The sequence below is a fragment of the Arabidopsis thaliana genome, chromosome 4 (assembly GCF_000001735.4).
Source record: "Arabidopsis thaliana chromosome 4, partial sequence".
NCBI lineage: Eukaryota > Viridiplantae > Streptophyta > Magnoliopsida > Brassicales > Brassicaceae > Arabidopsis > Arabidopsis thaliana.
Genome location: NC_003075.7, coordinates 6,419,772 through 6,440,587, shown reverse-complemented (window position 1 = coordinate 6,440,587; position 20,816 = coordinate 6,419,772). Strand labels below are relative to the sequence as shown.

Sequence of the window (20,816 nt, the reverse complement as noted above, 5' to 3'; positions counted from 1 at the left end):
TCTATGTTTCTGTTCTTTGACGACTTTTTCGCGGGATTGCATTTGGAATCTTACCAAAAATCTCGGGTCCTACTCGTCTCCATCAACATGATGGCCTTTTTGGTAATGACACACATGCACGACAATGTACCTGGTTGATTTAGCTTTTAAACACCTTGTGGGTTGTGAGATCAACCTTTTTTGTGGAACAACCTCCCAGATTATCTAACACCCATGGTTCTTACTTCTTAGTTTAAGTGGGCCAGGTTCAAAGGTCCACGGGTTGATCGGAGTTAACCGCGCCCATGTGGCACGCTATAAGATTAACATGAACCAGTATAGTGAGAAACTAGTGATTTTGAGACTATAAATACACGAAACTTTATTTTATGTACGGTAATATAGTCTCATGTGTAGTTAAACGTAATTTTTAGTTGTGAGTTCTCTAAGAGAATGGCTCAACCTAAATGATAGGCTCATTTCTTGACTTGTTAATTAGTGTCTTAAGAATCATTAGTTCATATATCACAGCAAAGAAAATTGCAAGTTTTTGTGATGCTAAAATGGAGAAAATAGTATAATTCGATACTTGATCAAAAAGCTATGATTTGATAAAATAGGAACCCCAATAGGTTGGTTCTAAGTCAAAAAGACAGAGATGCATGCGAGTAGGGAAAATGAACGAAGAGTTGAATAATTGAATAGAGAATCATATTGAATGGAGTTGGATTAAATAGTGAATAAATGTGATGTAAGGTCAAGAGGGGTCTCAATTCTCACGGCCATTTTGGATGGTTGAGAAAATAGACAAAGTCATCACATCATTATGTCTGAAGTGACTTTTGTATGTCTCGACCTTTATGGTATGGGAAACTTGTCTTTTGGATTTCTATTTTATGGACCGCACCAAAATATAGTTTATCACTAATTCAAATTTTATATCCGCAAAGGTTTAGGTAAGTGGAATCAATCATGAATGTGAAATTACAGGATAATAATATTTCATTCTACTGTTCTCTCATTTCAACTTTTTTGTTCCACTCGTGGTTACCATTTGTAAGTTGTAACGTTGCATATAAATTAGAAATATTTCCTCAAATAGAGGTGATGTATTTTTCTAGCCAATTCAAGTGACATATGAAAATTCAAAATTCCTTTTTATTTGTAATCCCGTGTGCTTCTCATTCATAGTTAATGGTTTGTTCGATGCGTGGTTGTTACTGTTTTGTAACATTGCTTATTAATTAGACTTCTTTTCTAAGTAACCATTCTTCGAGCACTTTCTTTTGGTACTCAGTCCCTACGATTTTACTCTTGTATTTATAACAGGTAGTAGCCATTTTTTAAGAAAAAAATAACAGGAAAAAAAAAAATATTCTTGAAAGTTTTTTTGAGTCATACTCTTGTTGTTTTGGGTTAGATTTTGGTCATATACTAAATTCATCACAAAAATATATATCTCCAAATCACTTAGCACGAAAACAAAGCCAATAGTGACTTATGAACGAAAAAAAATAATCCAATCTAATTACTATAAAACAACACCCAAACAGAGCTCATGCAATTATTTCATTATTCCATTACTTTTTTTTAAAAAAAAATATTCAAACTTATGTAAATTGTTACTATAAAACAACATCCGGAACAGAGATCATGCAATTATTTCCATTATTCAATTAATATCTTAGTATAATTTAATGTATCATGCAAGGGTTTATAATAACATATGGTCATTGAATATTACTGTATGACATACTTAATTAGCATTTTTTCTTTCTTTGCAAATGGCCTATAATTAACCTAATAATAGAGGTTGGTGTTTTCGATTGCAAAACAACAAAAGAGTTTTCAGGTAAAGATGAATTTCTTATGTCTCTAAAACAGTAAAAGACATTGAACCCATTTGATTGATTTCTAATCAGCGGATTAGTTATATATTATATATAGCTATTGATGACATATATTTCTATAGTTTCGGCTAGACGATTTACTATAATTGTTAATGGTGGTCATCAATAATGGCAAGAAGTGGCAAGTGGTCATGGTAGCTCACTAGCTGCTAAACATGGATGCGAATGACCGGATACAGGTCGGCGAAGATACTTGTTTAAAATATTGGCAAGTCAAAGAATAGGTTTCCATATGACTGATATGAGCTTTAAGAAAAAGAAAAAAAGTTTCCGATGTGAAAATTTTGAAATTTGGTTTTTAGAAGCTTCATTTAAAATAGAAATCTATTTTTTAACTTGTGTAGTGACATAATATTTATTCATTATGTAATAAAATTTAGAAAAACAATTATTGAAGAAGATAAATACATTTACATAAGTATCACTTTTTATTACATTTACGTATGTGAAATGTTATAATATTAATTTATACATATTTAAAATATTAATAACAGTTTAAAGCATGAATCCGTTTTCTCTATCTGACACATACATTTAAAAGTTGCGTTCAAACCCGTTTCTATATAAGTAATATTAAAGTTTATTAAAAAAAATTATGGAATATAGTTTATAAGTTTATTTCATAAGTTACATGACCGAATTAAATTAACCTACACATTTCACTCCATATTAGCTAACAGTACGCAAATTTATTGGTTTAGTTTTGATCTCTACATGAAGGACCGTTTCAAACGTAACTATTTGTAAGTTTCAGAAAAATATTTTAAGATATACATTTTTTTATAAAGGGTTTATTTAAAAATACATGTTGGATGAAGTTATACTTTTAGAAAACTAATAAATCCCTAATTTGTATGTACAGTTTTTTTTTTTGTTTGCAACAAATATACTGTATTAGATTGACTCAAACAAAAGCAATATTGAAAAATATTGTTCACATAGATGATAAAATGTGGTTGTATAAAATATTTCCGTGCTAGATTATCCGTTTTTGCATTTGCATTTTCAGAAATCAAAATAAAGAAAATGAATCAAACTCTTTCATATTGTTTTGAATCGCTTCCTATCAACCATGCAAGCGATTTTCACCATATCTAAGTTATCTGTATGGAAAACTATTTCTCGCTTCTCTTGGTCGATCATACATTTCATCACCGAAACTACTGTTTCTACCTCTGCATGTAGTGATGTTAAGCTTCTTCGAACATTTGCAGTTTCCATATCATGCGTTCCATCGGTTGGATAAGCACAAAACCATCATAATCCAACGAAAAAGTTATTTTCTTTCCAAAAACCATCAATATAACACTGATATCCGAAATCATTTTATCTTATCGGTTTAATACTCGGATGATAATGTATATCAACAGCCATTGAGGCTAGATTTGCTTCTAAGAACTATATCGGAGCTAACTGCCAAACTTGTCCTTCATGTACAGTTTTTTTAAATAAAAAAATTATAGACCATAATTTATGAACACAACTATAAAAGTATTATTTTATTTGTTTTATAATCGAGGTTCTATTCGAATGTTCCACTTGCATGTACTACATGCGAAAGGAATCAAACAAGCAAAAAAAAAAATGAACTCTACGAAGGATGATTCCTCTCTCTCTGGCAATAGCAAGCATTTAATGAACAATAATTAAGGAAAAAATTACATCAATCAAGATTCAAGACGAGGAAAGGTGAATTCGAAAGCAAGCATTCCCTGCCACTAAATTACTTTTCCAATTGTCTGAAATTTACCCTAAAATAGGCTAATTTAGACGGTCTGAGGAATCTCTTTTTGTATGTCTAGTTAAAGTAACTAAAGTAATTAAACCCTTTTTGATAAAAAAAATTAAACCCTTAATTAATAATTTGATTTAATTCCAATAATCACAATCAATGGAACAAGTATAGTTGCTTTGCTTTATGTTGAATAGAACTAAACAATAATCACTTTGAGTTTTGACAAATCTCCTTTTTGTTTATTATCATAATACAACTCACGAAGCTCCTCCCCACGTTTCGGAATAATCATTCACTTTGATATTATACGGTATAATTGTACACACAAAAAGAAAAAGAAAAGAACCTACGAGGAAAGAGGGGGAGGTCATAGGAATAAATTAAAGAGATATATCTTCATCTTTTATTTTGTTCAAAAAAACAGAGTGCATTGTACAAATTGCATTTTTTTTGGGGTACCTAATGTAAGAGAATAATAAGCAAAGTGACACAATGTCATTTGTGTGTATATGGTATACCACAATATTGTATGTATTCTTTTGTCATCATAGATTTAGTTAAGTATGTTAACTTATTAGAGAAAGGGGTGTAATTAATGTTTTTTGTATGATATCTCATTTTGCAAGTAGTGTTAATCAATTATATTTATAAAATGTGATATCATGTCACAATATATTTTGAATTAAACTTCTTTTATTCGAATTAAACTTCATATTCTACAGCATTAAATACCTTTTTAACACAGAAAATCCATTATTTTTTGCCATCAACTATGTCAAATCTAAAAAATCAAGCCACTAACACGTTTTCATTTGGCCAACTAAGAAAATCTTAATCGTGAGAAATAGCACAAGAGATTTACTCATGTCATCGAATGCCAGTTTTGCAAAATATTGCGGACCTAAGTTATGTTGGACCTGTTTTACATTGTAGAATCATCGCGACGAAAATCCCATTGAAAAGAATTTAGATAAAGCGAACTTATGTCTAAAGCAATTGCTTTAGGTCAATTATTTGATAGTAATATTGTCAATTTTCAATGCTTCTTCACTAGACTTACACAAAGGGCCAACTTATGTCTAAGGTGATTGCTTTAGGTCATTTAAGTTAATCTCTTATTTTCTTTTCTTTTTTTGGACAAAAAAGTCATTTAAGTTAGTCTAAACTAGTTATATCTTGTATTATAAAATTTAGTTAAGATAATTCTTTTTTAACTCAAACACCTATTTCCTATCCTATGTTTTAATATAAGTGATGTTTAAGATTTTGGCACAAAATTAAAAGTCATTTCCTTTTTTATTTAATACAAAAATTATTTTTAACTAAATATTATCGCATCAATAATAAAACAAATTGTACAGATAAAAAAATATTACTTTAAAATAATAAAAAATTGAAAATATCAAATAAAATGAAAAAAAATCAGTGTGAAGAATATTAAATAAATAAATATATATATATATATATATATATTTGATATACACTTAAATTTAAGTTAATTTTATATATGAAAAAAAAAATGAAATTGGTTCTATTTAAATATTGTTACACGAATCAAACGCTCTTCCCTAGACTTAAGAGAAATTTTATATTCAATTATTGGAGGGTCGTGGGGTGGCGAATGAGTGATGCCCTCACCGCGCATGTGCAATTCCTAACCGTCACACACGGAGAGAATTACTTAGATCCAACGGTAACGAATCTGCCTGTGACAAAAGCACCGGTGACTTTAGCAGTTCAACAAAATCTCAAAAAGAGAGTCAGTAGATGAATGAAGCTGTTATATAAAAGCAATAAGATATTGGAGTTGACTTTTTTTTCTTATAATTCATTTTTTTGGGTTCAATGCATAATAATCTCTTTTCTATATAAAACACAAACACATATAAATATAACATAAGCTCAAAGACTAACCAAACCCATCATCTTCATTCCAACTTCTTTTCTCTTTTTATTCACAACCTTAGCTTTGAGAATCAGTCTTTGTTCAGTGTTAACGTAGGCATATCTCTCTATGTGTGTGTTGTCTTTGCTTTTTATAAGATTCGGTTTCTGAGTTTGGTTTTTATTTCTTAAGGTGGCTATCTTTCTTGTTCTTCTTCTTAAAACGTAGTAACAGCTTTATAAAAATCTTTCAAAGCATGTAAATTTAAGTCCTAGCTCCATTTTCGTTTTCTTCTTCTCAAAAAAAAAAACAAAAAAAAAGTTTTTGATCGATTGATGAGTTTTCTCATTTATTGATCTCTCTAGTTTTAACTTGTGTTTGGTGAAACCGGTACTGGCGAAGTTTAAAACACAAGTGTAAACACAAATTTATAAAAATTTCAAATCATGTAAATTTCGTCTCTATCAATTTATTTCCCCTCACCAAAAAAAAACAAAAAAAAATTAGAATTTAGTACTTTTATTTTAAACAAAAACCAAAAAAAAAACCAAAAAAAAAAACGTTGGAAATGGCTCCACCGGAGGCTGAGGTGGGTGCGGTAATGGTGATGGCTCCTCCAACGCCGGGGACACCGGGAACACCGGGAGGACCGTTGATCACGGGGATGAGAGTGGATTCAATGTCGTTTGATCATCGGAAACCAACGCCTCGATGCAAATGCTTGCCGGTGATGGGATCAACTTGGGGTCAACATGACACATGCTTCACCGATTTTCCCTCTCCTGATGTCTCCCTCACTCGCAAGGTTAGCCATCTTCCTCTTTTTATTTTATTTTACTCATAATTCTTAGTATATCTTATTTTTTTAATATATATAATTCCAAATTACCGTAAGAAAATCGACTACAAATTGTATGTTAAGTGGTTTGTGCTAGTAATATCAATATACTCATTCGTCACCATCCGGATCCATAACCGCATATTGCATATTGTCAGTAAACCTAACAATAGAATTACAGTCAAAATCATTAATATTTTACATATTTTAAGATTAAGAAAGTGTTATCAAAAGTTTTAAAATTTCTGGCTAGGAACCCTACGTAAGCCTAAAAATTACAATAGCGTTATAACCTTACAAAGTAAATATCTCATATTTTATTTTAATCTAATAAAAGAAATCCAATGGCTCGTTCATTAGAAAACATTGGAATCCACGTTGGGAAAATAATGAATTGGGAAAAAAAAAAATGAGATCGAGACAATATTATAAATATAGATGTACTATAGGGAAACTCACAAATCGATCGTAATTTATGGTTTTTGTAAGCTCTGAAATACAGAGAAGTAGTGACCAAAAGATAATACTTCTTTATTCTTGTAACCGATTTTTATTATTTATGTATATGATAAGATATTGAAAAAGATCATAGGGGTTTACGTCACACTTGGAGGAGGTTTTAACACGACATGAACTAGCAGTCGCAACCGAGAATTAAATTGGCAAATAGAAAGAGAGTGAAATTAATGTACAAACAAAATAAGTCTAAGAAAAACTAAGAGAAAATAATAGTATAACTCTCGAATTAAGGCCCACTCGATCTCAACTTAATTTATTCAATGGACACCGACTCACCTCATATTTCAATTTTATGGACTATATGTATGTTAGTTTATTGATCTTGTAACAATTAGTTTATTGTTCTTGTGACAATGAGCTAATAGTCTTGACTATGATAACATTAATAAAATTAACACGCAAGTTGCGTAAATATAATGGTTTGTTTTTGTTTTGACGAAAAATAAAACGGTCACGCTTATTTATACTAAACGAAAAATAGTTAGATTTAATCGGTTTTGTTTTGCAATGACGAATACAAAGTAGTTAAATATTACGTCAATTTACTTGTATTGTTTTTGTGAAAGATCTATGTTACGTATGGTTTGGTTAGGTCTTTGATTCATTTAATTGTTGTGAGCGTTTTCTTTTTCTGTCCATGACGGAAGCAGCGCCACCGGATGGGATTCTTTTAGCGCAATCCACGGCTCTTGTCCTTTTATCATAACCAATAATATTACTCTCTAGAGTTAATCATTAACCAATAATATAACTCTAGAGTTAATCATTAACCAATAATATTAAAGTAGTGTTGTAATTCTTATGATTAGTGTTAATTATTTACGAATTTTTTCCTTGATATATAACATATGATTAATATTATGATTGGTTGATGCTCGTTAACGTGGAGGAGGATATAGACAGATCACACGCTATAATACTAACCGTTGACTGTATTTTACTAACTAGTAACTACTAATGACAAATTTTGAAAAATTGGACAGCAGAAATAATACTAATTCAATAGTTTTATTGCTTCGACTCAGAACCCTCTAGTTATTAAAAAGAAATTTTTTATTTTCAAGAATACAAAAACTGTATTCTTGTTAGACAAGAAACATCTCTTTCTTACTCTCTAGCCTCTATTCATCTAGTACTTGTTTAACATTGCTATCTTGTATGTGTGTAATGCAGCTTGGAGCCGAGTTCGTGGGAACATTCATCTTGATATTCACCGCGACAGCCGGTCCAATCGTGAACCAGAAATACGATGGAGCAGAAACCCTAATCGGTAACGCTGCATGCGCAGGACTCGCAGTGATGATCATAATACTCTCAACAGGTCATATCTCAGGGGCTCACCTAAACCCATCACTGACCATAGCATTCGCTGCTCTAAGGCACTTCCCTTGGGCACACGTCCCTGCTTACATAGCGGCTCAAGTCTCAGCTTCCATTTGCGCTTCATTCGCACTTAAAGGAGTGTTCCATCCTTTTATGTCCGGTGGTGTCACTATTCCATCTGTTAGCCTTGGACAAGCCTTTGCTCTTGAGTTCATCATCACTTTCATTCTCCTCTTTGTTGTAACTGCCGTCGCTACCGACACTCGTGCCGTAAGTCTCTCTTTCTTTACAACTTTTTGAGGTTTTCTTTACAAAAATTAGGGTTTTGATATTTATACATCCAAAAACATTTTAAGAGGAAAAAATTTTTTTTGATGGGATGGTCCTTTAGTATATAACCTCTATACGTAAAGAAACACGAATACAATAAAATAGATCAACGCATCATGCATCCTATACAGATTAAATAGCCAGTGATAGTAATTTAGTAACTAACCCTAATTAAAATCTTTCTTCATTGGGTTTAATGAGCAGGTTGGAGAATTGGCAGGTATAGCCGTTGGAGCCACGGTCATGCTCAATATTCTAGTCGCAGGGTATGTCCATATTAAAGGTTTTTTAAGAGTCTTTACTTTAATAAAAAAGTTTCTAAAACACTTCGGGTTTTTGCCAGGCCATCGACTGGTGGATCTATGAATCCTGTGAGAACTCTAGGACCAGCCGTTGCATCAGGAAACTATAGGTCACTATGGGTGTATCTGGTGGCTCCTACACTTGGTGCCATATCTGGTGCAGCGGTCTACACAGGTGTTAAGCTTAACGATAGCGTGACTGACCCGCCTCGTCCGGTTAGGAGCTTTCGTCGTTAAGTGAGTGAGAGACTTGTTTACAAGTCTTTTGCTTTGTATAATTTTACTGTATGATTATGTAATGATATGAAAAAGCTTTGGAAGCTTGTGTGAAGAATAAAAGGCGATGTGACTATAAGTCCACGCATGGCATCGGTCTATATAAACCTGATGCGAACTTGTCTCGTCATTGTCAAATTGTGTCTGTGTAATAATACACTTTTATGTGTGGTTTGGGTTTCTTTGTTGGTTTGCTGTTGTATGTTACCTCGGAGACGAGGCTGTTTTTATTAATAAAATCTATGGCATGTGTAATGTGTTGTGTGTGTAAAGAAGTTTCTGTTCAAAACATTGTTTACAACATTGATTGAACTATTTCTTATGTCGGAGATTTTGTGAAATAGCAATCTAAAGATTCGGTTCAATTTAACACGCACAAAAGAAACCATTAAGGGACGGTCACGTTAAAGAAAATTAAGTGGACATGAATTTTACAAAGATATGGTCCAAATAAGCCCATGTAACACGAACAAAAGTGGCATTCACCTACAAATCCAACGAGTTTTTTTTTTTTTTTTTATTATTATAATTAGAAGCAAACCATTTAAATTTGACAACGTTTCTTTCATGAAATGTTAAATTTCTTGATAGAAAAATAAGAGTTTATATACAAAAGTGGGAGACGACAAAACGCGATGGTTAAACTAATGAATGGTTCGAGCACGACACCATCTTTGAAGAAGCAAACGTAGCTATGGACACTCTTTTTTCTTTTTTTTTTTAAACAGTAGATAAACTACTCGATCGATTAGATATTGAGTTTTCAATAATACGCATAAGATAATTAGTCGGATGTTGTGTAGGTTATGCCGACCATCATTCTGTTCTTTCCAAATGTAATAGATAATTGTTTACAAAATAAAAAAGAAGATATTTGTCTGGAAAAGTAACCGAAGTAAGTTATAGGTAAGAGTACCAAACTGAAGCGTGGGGAGAAGGTGAAGAGTGCATCCCAATCTGGATCCGCGTTTGTCCCAAACTGAAGCGTGGCGAGAAGGAGATCACCAACTATGTCAATCTAAACCGTAAACGTATAGGGGAACACATCAAAATAAAAATTGTCCCTCATCTCACTCGACTCACCACAGAATATGCAAGATTTAAAACAGCCACATTCTCTCGTCTAGCACCATTGGAGAAACGGTATTTTATTGCGAGCCAAGAGATAAAAGCAAGCTTTGGAACTTCTTGGGAGAACCAGATTACTCGCGACCAACTTACCTTTACTCTGCGGCTTCGTATTTTCTCCCGTGAAATAGTGTCGGTAAGCGTCTGTTCCATGCTTCCACGTTACTCTGTCATTACCAACATGTGGGTTAGGTAAAAGGAGAGGCCATGATCTTGTGACAAGATTCTTGTCTATGATTCTCGTCAGTTGCAAATTTCTGCCTCGACGAAACTGCCAAGTATTATTCACAACCTCTATTACCATAGCATCTCTCCTCAGCCCAACAATATCAGGAGGATTTAGAGGCATCGTTGCGTTTCAAAGTTAACATCCCAATTTGGAAGAAGTTTAGGAAGAATTTTTTAGAAATAAGTTGGAAACTAGACACTTTTTTCACAAATAATTTGCAAAGTAGGTAGTTTTTTTAGAAATAGGGAGAATAGACACTTTTCTCTTTCCTCTCTAATACAACTTTCTATCTAATAGAGATTTTAGTGAATGACCTTTATAACCTTCTGTTGTTTTGTCATATAGTCAAATAAAGACAAAAATAACTTTTGTTTCTTCTTCTCTTTACTTATATATATTTAGTTTGTTTTGTTATGAATTCTTTATTAAATAATTACCATAAAATATATATTAATCTTTTAAATTTTTTTCTGAATCTAAAAAGTCTAATTTTGCTATATTTTACAAATATATAATACTTTTATTTTGATAATAATTTTGCTATATTTTGCTATATTGTAAAAAATGGTGTACAAATAATAGTGTACAACGATAATGTATAATATTGTTCTAAGAAGTGGTATACGGTATAGACAGTGTACAAAGTGATGTACAAACGATAATATACAACGATGTACAACTACATAATAAGATGGTGTACGAAAATGTAAAATATGGTGTACATGATATTAATAGTATACATGCAATAATGAGATAATAAATCAAACCATAAATCACCTTCTACACCGTCTATAATATCGTACACCTTCACCTATTGTGTACACCTCATATTCAAAAGATAAAACCATTTTTGTCAAGTGATAATATACAAAACAAAGTTTAAATAATAATAATATGAGATTAGTGTACATAAAAGTGTACAAATGTTAGTGTACATAAGTAAAAATGTATAATCATTACTTTCATTTAATGGTATACACCATTATGGTTAATTTAATAGTATACGTGATGGTGTACACCATTATATTTTTATTAATTTATGAACAATTATTATTTTATTTTATAAATATGAGATAAATAGAAATATTTTAGAACATATGTATAAAATGATTTGGTGTATAAGTGTTAGTGTACAAAACTATGTTTTAATGCTGGTGTACGAGAATTATAATTAAAAACATATAAATCATCTTTTTTTGGAAGAAGAAATTATTTTTTATAAAATAATTTATTTTTATAAAATTCAAAAAGATGAATATGAAAAAAATAACTATAATATAATAAAAATAGGTCTAAATAGTTAAATAATATAAAAAGTTTGACCCATATTTTTCATATAAAGTAAAGGGTAAAGTGGTATTTGACATATTTTTTGTCTTTTAGCTTATTACACATAATCTCTATTTCACAAAAAGTAAAAAAAGTGTCTATTTCACAAATTTCTAAAAAAACTACCTACTTCTCAAATTACTTTTTAAAAAGTGTCTACTATTCTAATAAGCCCTATATATCTATTTATTTCAACAATATTCATATATTAATTTTTTTTGTGAACATATATTATTAAGTTTTATTATGTAGTAAGAAAACAATTTTTTGTTTTGGGGATAAAAGTTGCTTATTAATATTATTATTAAGCTTTTTTTGGGGGATAAAAGTAGGTAATTATTATTGTTATTAAGATTTATACTTTTTTGACAAAAGTCACTATAAATAAGAAAGTTACGAAACCTCTTTTTGATGCAAATCAATTGATGTAACTGAACTTTAATTTGTAGTGATATGTTAATATAAATTCTGGATTATGTCAATGTTATATGTTTTTTAAAAAATTTGGATTTAAAAATAAAGTTAATCTCATTCATCGCGTGTCTAACACCCAGTTCTTTTACATTTTATTTAGAGTTGTATATAAATTATAATTATGTTTACAAAGTGGGACTTCTTTAAATGTTCCTTAATTTACTGTTGTATAACTAAATTCAGGAAATGTCGTCCATCTCTCTAAATAGAAGAAATCGTAATCGTATCAATAAAATAGAAGACCGTACAGAGAATCGAAAACAATAATTAACGACTTTCTATAACAAAGAGTATAAAAACGTCCTTGACCGAAAATAATTACAATATAATAGCCAAATATATAAACATATTAACTATTTTTAGATTATGACTAAAGAAAAACTAACTTTAGCTTTATTTTGATGGATTTTTACAAAATAATATACAAAGAATAAAAAAAAATCAATAAAAAGTTAGCTGTATTTTGGTTAGTTTTAAAAGAGTTTAAAGGGTCGTGAAGCTGAAGAACTTCTAGTTTGAAGTTGACATTTCTATTTGAACAAAAAAAAAAGAGAAGTTGACATTTCTATTCTTTTTTCTTGATATTAAATTTGAATTCGGCTAGTAATACAATAAAAAACATTTCGATTGGTGAGATACCATATGACTATATGAGTATCTCATCTATTTAATACTAATATTTTTGGTTAAATTTTGTTTTGAGAACTCTACTTTCCAAATGGAAATGTGCAGATTAGCTATAGATAAATACGGTGCAACTCTATTAGTAACAAAATATTATGCATACATATATATGAAGATATTTTTGCTACTACTAGAACTACTCTGTACCGTGCGATTATATCTCCATTGAAGATGGTATCTCATCAAAAACAATATATATATATATATATATATATATATATATTTTTATATCAAATTAATTATTAAATGTATCCATAATCTAAAGTTAGGAAAAACATTATAAATTTTATGTATAACAATGTTGAAAAGATATATATCAAAAAATAATTTTTAATTCTAGAATATCAGTTTTTAATATTATATTATTTCATATAACAAAAACAATGTCAATTTAATATTTGCATTAACGTCAAGTAATATCAATAAAATAATCTATATATACATTTTTGCAGCCATTTTGTGAAATAAATCCTGGAGTTGGAACTTATTTATAAAGGCTGCCACTGGTTTTTAATTATTGGTTTTTCAGCAATAAATTGATTAACAAACGAAAAACATTTTAAATATATTCCAATCCCATATATCACGCAGATTTTTCCAAAATTTGAACTAAATTTTGGCAACTAATTAAAACAAAAAAATGTTTGACAACCCAAAAAGACAATTGCAATCCCTTAAAATGAGCAAAACGCAACTAAATACATTTCTTATCAATTCACTAAATCTTATTTCTCCAAAATTTGAACTAGATTTCGACAACTATTTAAAACAAAATTTTGTTTGACAAACTAAAACACAATTGCAATCCCGTAAAATATTTATTTTAATTATAAATTTAAATTAGCGGGATACCGCGGGGTTTTTTTACATGACGGGTTTGGCGGAACGGGTTTGGAAGGACGTTACTTAATAACAATTGTAAACTATAAAATAAAAATATTTTATAGATAGATATAATTTGCAAGATTTTATATATACTAATTTAAAAAAATAAATTTTCTCTGCGGTGTACCGCGGGTTAAAATCTAGTACTAATATATAATTGAAACTTATGCATAATAGAGCTTGACATGTAGGTAATTTTATTTTATGATTTATAAAAAAATAAGAATTAAAAGGAATGATCTAACTATATTCTCAATTAAGAAAACACTGATTTATCACAAAAAAATGTAAGCGCACTAGAAGAAAAAAACACATGTGAACCCAAAAAAACTTCGTTTGTGTACTGGCATACTGGAAGAAAAAGAAAAATGTTCAAAGGGTGACGTTGTAAATTTTTAGGGTTTTTGGTTACTTGCTGAACAAATTAAATTAGATGGCTATATTTTAAAAAAAATTCTGGTCTAAATGTGGCTACTGATTAGCCAATTCGCACTATATTAAATGATTTTTTTCTTCATAATGTTGGTTGCAACTTTTCTGTATGACAATTAGTAAAAGACATGCTCAATAATCCAGTACTTGCTAAGAATTTTCTGTGGACAAGTCATGATCAGATGTGTACGTAATTAACATCATTTAGGTCGATAAGACTCGACCCATAAGGCCATAACCCAATCCATAATAGAATTGAGTTTTGATATGGAAAATCGTAAAAGTAGACCGTTAACCACATGACTAAAAACATTTTTCCAAACAAAAATTATAACGTCAAATAGAAAACTCTCCAACGTGAAGTACACGTTCCCGTTCCAAGATGGGATCCGAAGGCTTATTCCAGTGGAACGTGCATTTTCGAATAAAACTATAAAACTATACTTTAGAAAACAGGATCCGGAAAAGACGTTTTCCTCTCTAATGAAAATAAAATAGAAAATCAATATAAACAAGATTGTGTAGCTGTTCGAAATCAATAATGAACGACTTTTTATAACAAAGAATATAAAAGACCAAGCTTAGCTGTATTCACAAGTTTTATATTAAATGACTGGCTCATATATATATGCAAGGGGGAGAAGGAGAGGAAGAATATCACAAAAATCCAAATCCCCATCGTAGTAGCCATGAGTTCGGTGGGTGTTTTTCATAAGGTGGAAATGGATGAAAACCTATATTTTGTATACAAATTAACACAAACAGATTATCCAACCTCTTCTGGTGAAGTACTAGCCATGGATTCCACTGGCGACGACCAACCTCTTGATCAACCTCTTTTTCTATGTCCTGATGCACGTATCAAATTTCACAAGCTCAAAATACAGAGAGAGGATGGTGATATTTTTGATTATGATTTCAAGTTTCATCCATACATTTCTTCCCCTCACTTCCCCAGCAAAAGAAGCGGTGATCAACAAGGTGAATCTTTGCTTGATTGCGACGAAGATGGTATCTGTAAACTCCCTGTAGTCCCTCTCTTTTGGTGCAACAATAAAGAAAGTGATTCTCGCGAATTCCAGTGCGGTGGATGCAGAGATTCAATGCTCAGCGCTAGCTATTATGCATGTCTTCAATGTGAAAAAAAATTCCACAAAGAATGTGTAGAGTCTCCTCTTGAAATCAAACACCCAACCCACCTTTTTCATTCTCTTCGACTTTACTATCATCCAGCGCCTGAGTTTTGCATTTGTTGTAAAACAGAAGTCTTCATGATTTTCTATCATTGTCTTACCTGCAATTTGAGTATGCATCCAGTCTGTGCAATGAGGAAAGTACCCTTTTTTATTGACCATCCAAAAAGCCATCCCCACCCTCTCACTTTTTTCCCTACACAAGCTTCGTTAGTTTGCCATTTTTGCGCTTTGATTAAGAAGCTTGATCCCACATACATTTGTACCAAATGTGTCTTCGTAATCCATAAAGGCTGTATCGGTTTCCCACATGTCATAAGAATATCCCGTCACACCCACCGTATCTCTTTTACTTCTTCTCTTCCATGTGGAAAGCTTTCTTGTGGAGTATGTCATCAGCAAGTGGACAACGATTATGGTGCATATTCTTGCAAGAAATGTGATGCTTATTTTGTTCATTCAAAATGTGCATTACAGAGACATGTGTGGGATGGAAAAGATCTCGAAGAAGTGCCAGAAGAAGATGATATGATAGATGATGGTGAGCCGTTCAAGAGGATAGCTGATGGAATAATACTACATCCTTTTCATAGTCACAATCTGCATCTTCAGACAACTAGAGCTTATGACGAAAATACGTATTGTCGAGGGTGTGCCCTTCCAATCTACGAAGGTCAGTTCTATTCATGCATTGAAAGCGACTTCATCCTCCATGAACATTGTGCAAATGCTCCACGCATGAAGCGACATCCCTTACATCCACATCCACTTACACTAGTTGTTGCCACCAGGGGACCTGGTAATGAGGAAGGTACATTTCAATGTGACGCATGTCATCGTAAAGGTACTGGCTTCTTCTATGAGCATCATACTGATCAAGAAAACATCTTCATGCTAGACATACATTGTGCCTCTATTTTCGAACCCTTTCAATATCAAGGCCATGAACATCCATTATTCCTACCTTCAGAACCAAATAAATGGGGAAGATGTCAGATGTGCACATACGAATACGTTAATTTAAATTTAAATTGCTTGGAATGCGATTATATTTTATGTTTCCATTGTGCTACCTTGCCATACAAGGTAAGGTATAAGCATGACAGTCATTTTCTCAAGATTTGTAATGGGAAGGAGGCAAATGATCAATCATACTGGTGTGAGATTTGTGAAGGCAAGATAGAGGAAGGAACGGAAAGAGCGTTTTACAATACTCCAAAGAAGGACACGTCATTTTACAAATGCAATGCCTGCTGCACCACTCTTCATCAACGGTGCTTACTTGGGATAGATACTTACATGAAACCTGGAGAAACTGTAAAAGACTACCTTTCTTCAATCAAGTATGCATCTGAAGGTCAAAGCAAGGAATCAATCACAGATGTTCAGATTCTTCTGAACAGTTCTCCCACCCGACCAATTTGCACTCGATGTCTTTGTCGTTGTCCATTTCCAATTTTTTTTAAAGGGCATAACACAATATTTTGTTCTTGGGATTGTGTTGAAGATTCGGCCATGCGATCCTACCAACGACTTCTCTATTCGTTTCTATGGGGTTAAGGAGTAGCAAAGATAAAAAAATAAGTTGAAGGAAGTAAGGTCTAGGACCAGCCGTTGCATCAGGAATCTATCACTCTGGGTTTTATCTGGTGGCTCCTACACTCCGTACAGCCGTCTACACTTGTGTGAAGCTTAACGATAGCGAGACCGACCCTCCTCGTCAGGTTAGGAGCTTTTGTCGTTAAGTGAGTGAGAGAGTACTTGTTTTTTTTTTTTTTTTTTTTTGATCAAAGAGAGATTACTTGTTTACAAGTCGTTTGCTTTGTATACTGTTTGTGTGATTATGTAATGATATGAAAAGCTTTAGAAGCTTGTGTGAAGGAAAAAAGGCGAAGTCCACGCTCTACTATGTGTGTGCATAGGGTCTTGTCTTGTCCTTGTCAAATTGTGTCTTTGTAATACACTTTTATGTGTGGTTTTGGGTTTCTTTGTTGCTTTGCTGTTGTATTAGAGTCGTTGTATTACCTCGGAGACGAGACTGTTTTTAGTAATAAAATATGTTGTTTGTGTAAGAGTTTCTATTCAAAACATTGATTGAACAATTTTTGTTATGTCGAAGATTCGGTCCAAGAACCTTAAGGTGTGGACTATGGATCAAATATGCCAATGAAGATAATTTCACAAGCCCAATAAGAAGTAGAGGGAACAATCGGATGCATCTAAATAAGATTTAACTGTTCTTTAACTAAAAGTGATTTTTTTTTTGTTTTATGGTTTTTGGGTTTATGATTTTAGGATTTTATTAGGATTTTTTTTTCTATTTTAATACTTATATCTTTTTATTTTCTTTATAACTTGAATACTATTGTTGATTTTATAATTATATGCTATGTTTTAGTTTAAAAAAAAAATTTAATTTATATATGGCTAACCCATTAAGTCAGTTTTACAATTTTGGGTTTGGCTATATAAATCTCAAGCCATAAAATAAATGGGTGGGTTCAACTGGCGTTACTCGCCCACCAAATGTTAAACCAAATGATTTTGAGTTGGGTTAACTATTTTGACACCCATAATTCAAAATAACTGTTTGTGGAGAATATTGTTTTATCATAAGATTATTTTCCTATACATTTAATTCCTTCCTTGGACTTTTATTTCTCTGTTTTGTGTATGGTTTATACATGATCAGTGAGTAATCTTATATATGTTAGGGTTGATCCCTAAATTGTAAAACATTGTTAGGAAAAAGAAAAGTGAACTAAACCGGCCTAAAACATTCTGCGACTGGTAACAGTAACATCATGAAAGTTTTAGTGGCGTGAAACAATGATTCTGGTTCTAACTATACAAACTGAATACCTAAGAAACAGCTGAAAAGTTTGAATATACAATCCCCATTAGCTTGCACACTCTTTGTTCATAAAACCCAAAAGGGCATCCAAGACAACCACAACATGAATATCAATCAATTTTTCATGGACACATCAAAGTGAATGCAGTTGAAAAATCTTTTTCAGGGTAACCATCACTGTTTCTTCATCCCCGATGTTTTCGCCTTGGAGAGTGTTTTGATCAATCCTTTGGTGATTTTCCAGAACCAAAGGAGATTCATCACTGCTAGAGCCGGTGGTATCGTAAGAAGGCTGTAAAATCCCAGTGGAAACACTTGCTTCACCTGCATATGGGAAAACCAGCTTGTTAGATTCATGGTCCTAAAAATGTAACTTCTTCCTCTCTGGTTTGTTTTACTCAACAAGCTCAGTATTGAACTTACCTGATGGAAATGGAGGTACATGTGAACAAAGAAGAAGATAAACAAAAGGACCCTCGCAACCTGTAAAAGAAGCAGAGACATTCAGTTTATTTCTATCAAATGCTAGAACATGGAGATTTGTTTTGGTCTATTTAACAGTACCAGCCACCCCAAGAACAAAGCAATTCCGTTGAGCGTGTAAGCCTTTGAGCCTTTTTGACCACTATTATCCAAGTACCTGCCATTAATCCATTTGATGTTAAGACTAGCAGCAACAACAGAAATTTGTGAAGGGACTTTCTTAATCCGAAAAAGCTTACCACCGTAGATTAACAAACGGGGTTGTAGCCTCTGATAAGAGAACTAAGAAGATGTAGAACTGACTTTGCCCACTTGTGACAGAAAGAATGATGGCAAACATCGATAAGAAGTGATGAAAAACCTTAAGTAGGTAACAAAAGAAAACACAATTAGCTTATACCAATCCATCAACCATTTAATGCCAAACTCTTTATCAACATACTGAATATGGAAAGTACTATTATATGATGCCTACTTACATATTCAATACCACCAAGAGTAGGAAAATACCAAAAGATCATTGCTAAGTCTGCTAGAAAATAGCCTAAGGAGATCTGCAAAAAGACTAATAAACATAAGAGATGATCTCATTCTCATTAATGAATGTAACTAAGCAATTGTTCGAAAACTAACCCCCATTACAGATTCCGATAACCTCGTTGTACTATTAATGACTGAATCACCATGAACATTCTCATCAAATTGATCAGATATCACCAAGAAGTAAATTGAAGCCACAGAAGTAAACACAGCATGAAAAGTTGAGAATCCCCTGTGGAAGAAACATCAAACAAAACATCTCAAAACACAATCCACAAAAGAAAATAAAAAAAACTCTAATCAGGGAATAAGGAGTCTACTAAACCTATTGTTCCATTCCATTCTAACTTTGCTGTCAAGTTTTCCATAAACACTGAAGAGCAATGGACTTATGAAACGAGTCAAGTCATAAACCTTCAAAAACAAAACCAAAACACAAAATCAAGAATCTTGCAACATCAAAGATACAAAAAAGGGTCAAAGAGACTTACGATTTTGCACATGAGAGCACCAGAACAAATCGAAGCAAGCAAAAGGAGTTGTCTTGAAGAAACGAAACCATCATCAGAATCGGTTGTCATTTTAAAGTTTCTTCCTTTGATATGATAAATGGGTCAAACAGAGCTAATTGGAAACAGAGAACAAAACCCAGAATCAGAAACTTATATATGAGTCACAAAGAATCGGAAAGATGAAAACTTTTTCGTTACCCAAATTCGAAAACCTAGAATTGGGGTCAAAGGAGTAAACCTGAGGAACAAAGATGAGGAAAGGAATCAAATCTCTTTTCTGGGTCGTTCGATACTACTGGTCCCGCTCAATTACAATCTCAGATTGTTAATTTGTCAAAGTTTCAAGCTTTTTTTTATTATCTCTCTCTGTTTTCTTATATGGAAATTAAAAAAAAAGGTTGATTTTTGAAAAGAAGCATTTATTGTGTACCAAAAATAAGTACTGTAGATTGTTTTGGTTAAATACAGACGTGGCTAAAAGGACTTGGTTTGGTTGAATTGGACATAAATAAAAAGTAGATTTTTTTTTTTTTTTGGGACATAAATGTATAAGTGCTATTTATTAAGAGAAAAAAAAATTGACCATTCTAAAAGTAAGAAAATGTACAAATGGAAATAGTGTTTGATGTTGACTGACCAACTGATTCAAAAGATTCTCTAAATTTTTATTGTTGCCTTTGAAGAAGTTTTGCGTGTGTAGGTAGGTTTATGAATTATGTGAGGTAGAGTGAGTAGATGTAGATGTTTGTTTGATGAAATCAACTTGTTACATTTGTGTATAAAATTCGTCAACCAATGAAATTGAAGTTAAACAAACAATTTATACAACTAAGCTGAAGTTTGTTGATTTAGTGTCACGTTTTGGTTGTTGATGGTTTTAATATTGTTCGTTTTGGTTGTTATTCTCATTTATGAGAAAATAATTATATATGAACAAATTCTACCTTTAATTAAAAAGAATTTATACATATTAAAT

The 20,816-nt window shown here is 31.9% G+C and overlaps 3 protein-coding genes and 1 long non-coding RNA gene across 6 annotated transcripts; 3 read left to right on the top strand and 1 right to left on the bottom strand.

Annotated features, from left to right (window-relative positions):
• Window positions 1-5,191: 5,191 nt before the first annotated feature.
• Window positions 5,192-9,427, top strand: NIP5;1 (NOD26-like intrinsic protein 5;1). Its single transcript, NM_117106.3, has 4 exons — window positions 5,192-6,314; window positions 8,040-8,459; window positions 8,724-8,785; window positions 8,863-9,427. The coding sequence occupies exons 1-4, from the start codon at window positions 6,078-6,080 to the stop codon at window positions 9,056-9,058; spliced, it is 915 nt and encodes a 304-aa protein (NP_192776.1). The 5' UTR covers window positions 5,192-6,077; the 3' UTR covers window positions 9,059-9,427.
• A 585-nt stretch (window positions 9,428-10,012) lies between these two features.
• AT4G05780 lies at window positions 10,013-10,579 on the top strand. The gene has a single exon (NR_141911.1). It is a non-coding gene; the product is annotated as an other RNA (long non-coding RNA).
• Window positions 10,580-14,909: 4,330 nt separating this feature from the next.
• AT4G10370 (Cysteine/Histidine-rich C1 domain family protein) lies at window positions 14,910-17,235 on the top strand. The gene has a single exon (NM_117105.3). The coding sequence runs from the start codon at window positions 14,948-14,950 to the stop codon at window positions 17,009-17,011; it is 2,064 nt and encodes a 687-aa protein (NP_192775.2). The 5' UTR covers window positions 14,910-14,947; the 3' UTR covers window positions 17,012-17,235.
• Window positions 17,236-18,127: 892 nt separating this feature from the next.
• On the bottom strand, window positions 18,128-20,304 carry AT4G10360 (TRAM, LAG1 and CLN8 (TLC) lipid-sensing domain containing protein). Of its 3 annotated transcripts, none has more exons than NM_001340662.1 (9): window positions 20,039-20,304; window positions 19,820-19,952; window positions 19,654-19,742; window positions 19,422-19,560; window positions 19,268-19,342; window positions 19,028-19,149; window positions 18,870-18,945; window positions 18,729-18,788; window positions 18,128-18,629 (listed from the first exon to the last, which is right to left on the bottom strand). In NM_001340662.1, the coding sequence occupies exons 2-9, from the start codon at window positions 19,907-19,909 to the stop codon at window positions 18,480-18,482; spliced, it is 801 nt and encodes a 266-aa protein (NP_001328781.1). In that variant the 5' UTR covers window positions 19,910-19,952; window positions 20,039-20,304; the 3' UTR covers window positions 18,128-18,479. The 3 variants fall into 3 exon arrangements, with proteins under 3 accessions (NP_001328781.1, NP_567355.1, NP_001031610.1); NM_117104.3 differs by having other exon boundaries at window positions 20,079-20,304; NM_001036533.3 differs by having other exon boundaries at window positions 19,820-20,304.
• Window positions 20,305-20,816: the final 512 nt, after the last annotated feature.